The sequence below is a fragment of the Nanorana parkeri genome, unplaced genomic scaffold, assembly GCF_000935625.1.
Source record: "Nanorana parkeri isolate BGI_ZX_2015 unplaced genomic scaffold, ASM93562v1 scaffold2839, whole genome shotgun sequence".
In the NCBI taxonomy this organism is placed as follows: Eukaryota; Metazoa; Chordata; class Amphibia; order Anura; family Dicroglossidae; genus Nanorana; species Nanorana parkeri.
In genome coordinates, this window is record NW_017309107.1 from 88,009 (window position 1) to 92,186 (window position 4,178).

Consider the following 4,178-nt stretch of genomic DNA (forward strand, 5'->3'; position numbering starts at 1 on the left):
GAGAGACAGCCAGGAGAGAGAGCGAGAGACAGCCAGGAGAGAGAGCGAGAGACAGCCAGGAGAGAGAGCGAGGAGAGACAGCCAGGAGCGAGAGCGAGGAGAGGCAGCCAGGAGGATGAGCAAGGAGAGGCAGCCAGGAGGATGAGCAAGGAGAGACTGCCAGGAGAGCAAGGAGAGACTGCCAGGAGAGAGAGGAGAGACAGCCAGGAGAGAGAGCCAGGAGGATGAGCAAGCAGAGACCGACAGGAGAGAGAGAGCGAGGGAGTTTTTTTTTTCAGTAGATCTCATGTAGCTCGTCATTTGAAAAGTAGATCTTAACACATATATAGTGGTGTGTGTGTGTGTGTGTGTGTGTGTGTGTGTGTGTGTGTGTGTGTGTCCCAGGGTTTAGAGGAAGCTCTGAGATCCTGAGGAACGCTGAATGAAGTGTTCCTTGCTTAGCAGGACATTACATGTGTGTATACAGCATTGTAGAAAGAAAACCTATTGATAGAACTTCCTGTGTGTCACAGATAAGCATAGAGACTAACATTGCACTGCAGCGCCACCTACAGCACAATAGACATAACAGTACATCAGCATACATATTGCCGCATCTCTAACCCGTTCTCTTCGTGTTTGACAGATCCTCCGACCAATCACCTGAAAGGGAAGAGGCCACGAGAAGACCTAACAGACGCAGACAGCCATCCTAGGAACGGAGCCATGAAGAGATCCTCCAAGAGGGTTCGTAAAAACGTAGATCAGCAGAGCGCCGACTCGGCCGTCCCGGACCAGATCCAGGACCAGATCCAGGACAGTCCGGCCGCACACAGCAGAAACCTGCGAGAGCGCAAGGTGTACTATTGCCAACACTGTGAAAAAACCTTCAACTACACTTCGGCTTTGGAAGCGCACCTCCGCGTGCACAGCGGGGACAAACCGCACAAGTGCATTGACTGCAACAAGTCTTTCGGTTACAAGTCTGAGCTGATCGTACATCGAAGGAAACACTCCAAGTCCTCCAAGAATGTGCCCAACGGTGTGCAAGATGAACCTCCCACCAAAGCTGTGCCTCAAGAGTCCAGCATGAACGGGACGTCGGGGCCCGGCAACACGAGCGCCGAAAATGCCCCGAGTCCCATTTCCCAGACTTCACCCGAAACCCCGAATTCGCAGGCGAGCACGAGCAGCGGCGGCACGCCCTCCAGCTTCAGTGGCAGCCTCCCGCAACATGAAAGCGAAAAGCCTCTGAAATGCAATTTCTGCGAGAAAAGGTTTAACGACAAGTCCATTCTGGAAGCCCACCACCGGATCCATACCGGGAAGCTGGCCTACCCCTGTTCTTTGTGTGACATGAGCTTCTCCAAACCCTCGCTGCTGGCCGCTCACAACAACACGCACAGGGAAGGCAAGCCCTTCCAATGCGACCAGTGCGACAAGAACTTCAACGACCAGTCGCTCCTGGTGGCCCACAAGAGGACCCACACCGGGGAAAAGCCTCACAAGTGCAGCCACTGCAACAAGTGGTTCCCCAACCGCAACAGCCTGGTGGAGCACGAGGAGTGCCACCTGAAACCCAAGCCGTTCAAGTGCCGGCACTGCGAGAAGAGCTTCAACGACAAGGCCCTGCTGGTCACCCACGAGGGGGTGCACACGGACACTAAGCCCTTCAAGTGCACCCAGTGCAGCGAGAGCTTCTTCCTGAAGACGCAGCTGATGGCTCACCAGTCCAACCACGCCCCCGACAAGCCCTTCCCGTGCCACCAGTGCGAGCGCAGCTTCAACAAGAAAGAGACTCTCTTAGCTCATATCCGGGTGCACAACATGCAGTGTGTGCAGGTGCAGAAAAAGAAGAATCCGTGAGAACGCATGTGACCGCAGTCACTTCATAAATAACACTTTGCTAAACCTGCTTCTAAACTGATTATCCATGAATTTAACCATAGATAGGAGCCAACTGTTATCCATGAAGACCGCCATGGATACAAACCACCCATGATCTATGAAGACCGCCATAGGCAGGAGCCACCCATTATCCATGATGCCCGCTAAAGACAGGACCCACTGATTATACATGAATCACCATTGATTCATGAAGACAACCATAGATAGGAGCCATCCATGATCCATGAAGACCGCCATAGACAGGAGCCACCTATTTTTCATGAGTGCCACCCATTGTCCAAGAGGACCTACATAGATAGGATCCACCCATTATCCATGAGCACTGCCTTAAACAAAAGCCACTCGTTATCAATGAGGACCACCATAGACAAGAGCCACCCATTGTCCAAGAGGACCTACATAGACAGGAGCCACCCATTGTCCAAGAGGACCTACATAGACAGGAGCCACCCATTGTCCAAGAGGACCTACATAGACAGGAGCCACCCATTGTCCAAGAGGACCTACATAGACAGGAGCCACCCATTGTCCAAGAGGACCTACATAGACAGGAGTCACCCATTGTCCAAGAGGACTGCCATTGATGGGAGCCACCCATTATCCATGAGTGCCACCCATTGTCCAAGAGGACCTACATAGACAGGAGCCACCCATTGTCCAAGAGGACCTACATAGACAGGAGCCACCCATTGTCCAAGAGGACCTACATAGACAAGAGCCACCCATTGTCCAAGAGGACCTACATAGACAGGAGCCACCCATTGTCCAAGAGGACCTACATAGACAGGAGCCACCCATTGTCCAAGAGGACCTACATAGACAAGAGCCACCCATTGTCCAAGAGGACCTACATAGACAGGAGTCACCCATTGTCCATGAGGACTGCCATTTATGGGAGCCACCCATTATCCATGAGTGCCACCCATTGTCCAAGAGGACCTACATAGACAGGAGCCACCCATTGTCCAAGAGGACCTACATAGACAGGAGTCACCCATTATCCATGAGGACTGCCATTGATGGGAGCCACCCATTATCCATGAGTGCCACCCATTGTCCAAGAGGACCTACATAGACAGGAGCCACCCATTATCCACGAGGATGGCCTTAAACAGGAGCCACTCATTATCAATGAGTACCAGCATAGACAGGATTCACCTATTATTCCTCAGGCATGGACTTCCAATATGGTGCCTTCCATGTGCATGGTTGCCTCTTGGTGCTTAGATACCGTATTATTTGCTTTGTTTGCTCCACCACAAATTATGGTGTTGGTAACAGGCCTCGGAATCTTAGCCCCGCCCCTTATACTTTCACCGCCCTCCTCTGGAACATATATCACCCGATAATTCCTGTCGGTTCTGAGGATTCCAGGACCACAGAGATCCAGACGGGTCCTTTCGGAGATTGTGGAGCCTCCGTGTTCTCTCTGAGGATTGTCCCTCCCTCGTGTCGGCAGACGCCGGAGTCTGATATTAAAGAATTGATGTTTTTTTTAACGAGCATACGTAAAGGAAGTGTGTGCGGTGTCTGTCTGTCTACGCATGCGATGTGTCCACTTTTATATTTTCATAGATGACATTAAAGTAGATGCAAACTCCACTGCCAGAAACTGAGCATCTTTTGGTAAATGAATCCCCGCTGATCCCACCATGGAGGTCCTTGTTCAGGCACTTCCTGTTATAGGGTGACAATGCTCTGTCCCTGAATGGAGACTGCAGGTGGCTGTTCCAATGCACATTACACAGACACGGTCCACTGTTGTCACCATTGGGAAACCCGCCCCGAGATAGGCCGCACAGCCATCGCTGGAGTGCATCCAGACAGGAAGTGGCCGCAGGAGATCAGCAGCTCTGAGATGCAACCAAAAATAAAGGTGACGAGGATTATATATATAAAATGACATCATAGGAGGAGGGGAGCTTTGATTGGTCAACTCATATTTGATGCACCTTATGGATACAAATCCTCTTATGATGATGAGCTGGGCAGGTGAAGCTTCTAATTGTGTATTAAATCTTCAGAAGGCCGTATACCAGTGATCTATTTTTGTCCAGTGTTCAAATAGTTAAACGTACAGCGCATAGCACACGCGATGTGACCTCGGAACGTCTTCTGTGTTCATGTGTAACATCAGCACAGAACCCGGGAACAGACACTCCGACAAACATCACACGGCTGGCGGTAATGACCCTGAGGAAGTGCTGTGAGCGCCATGGAATGTGTGAGACCGCCCCCCTTCCCCCATTCAGAAGAAGACGACATCATATAGAATGTAATAACTTGAGGTG

At 51.1% G+C, this 4,178-nt stretch overlaps 1 protein-coding gene across 1 annotated transcript in view; it reads left to right on the forward strand.

Moving 5' to 3' along the window:
- Positions 1 to 1,888, forward strand: part of LOC108802392 (zinc finger protein 2-like) — an 8,934-nt gene extending 7,046 nt beyond the window's left edge. Inside the window, exon 4 of the mRNA XM_018574253.1 lies at positions 626 to 1,888. Within this exon, the coding sequence (XP_018429755.1) occupies positions 626 to 1,845 (1,220 nt within the window). The 3' untranslated portion in view covers positions 1,846 to 1,888. The remainder of the gene's footprint in view (positions 1 to 625) is intronic.
- The last annotated feature ends 2,290 nt before the right edge of the window (positions 1,889 to 4,178 follow it).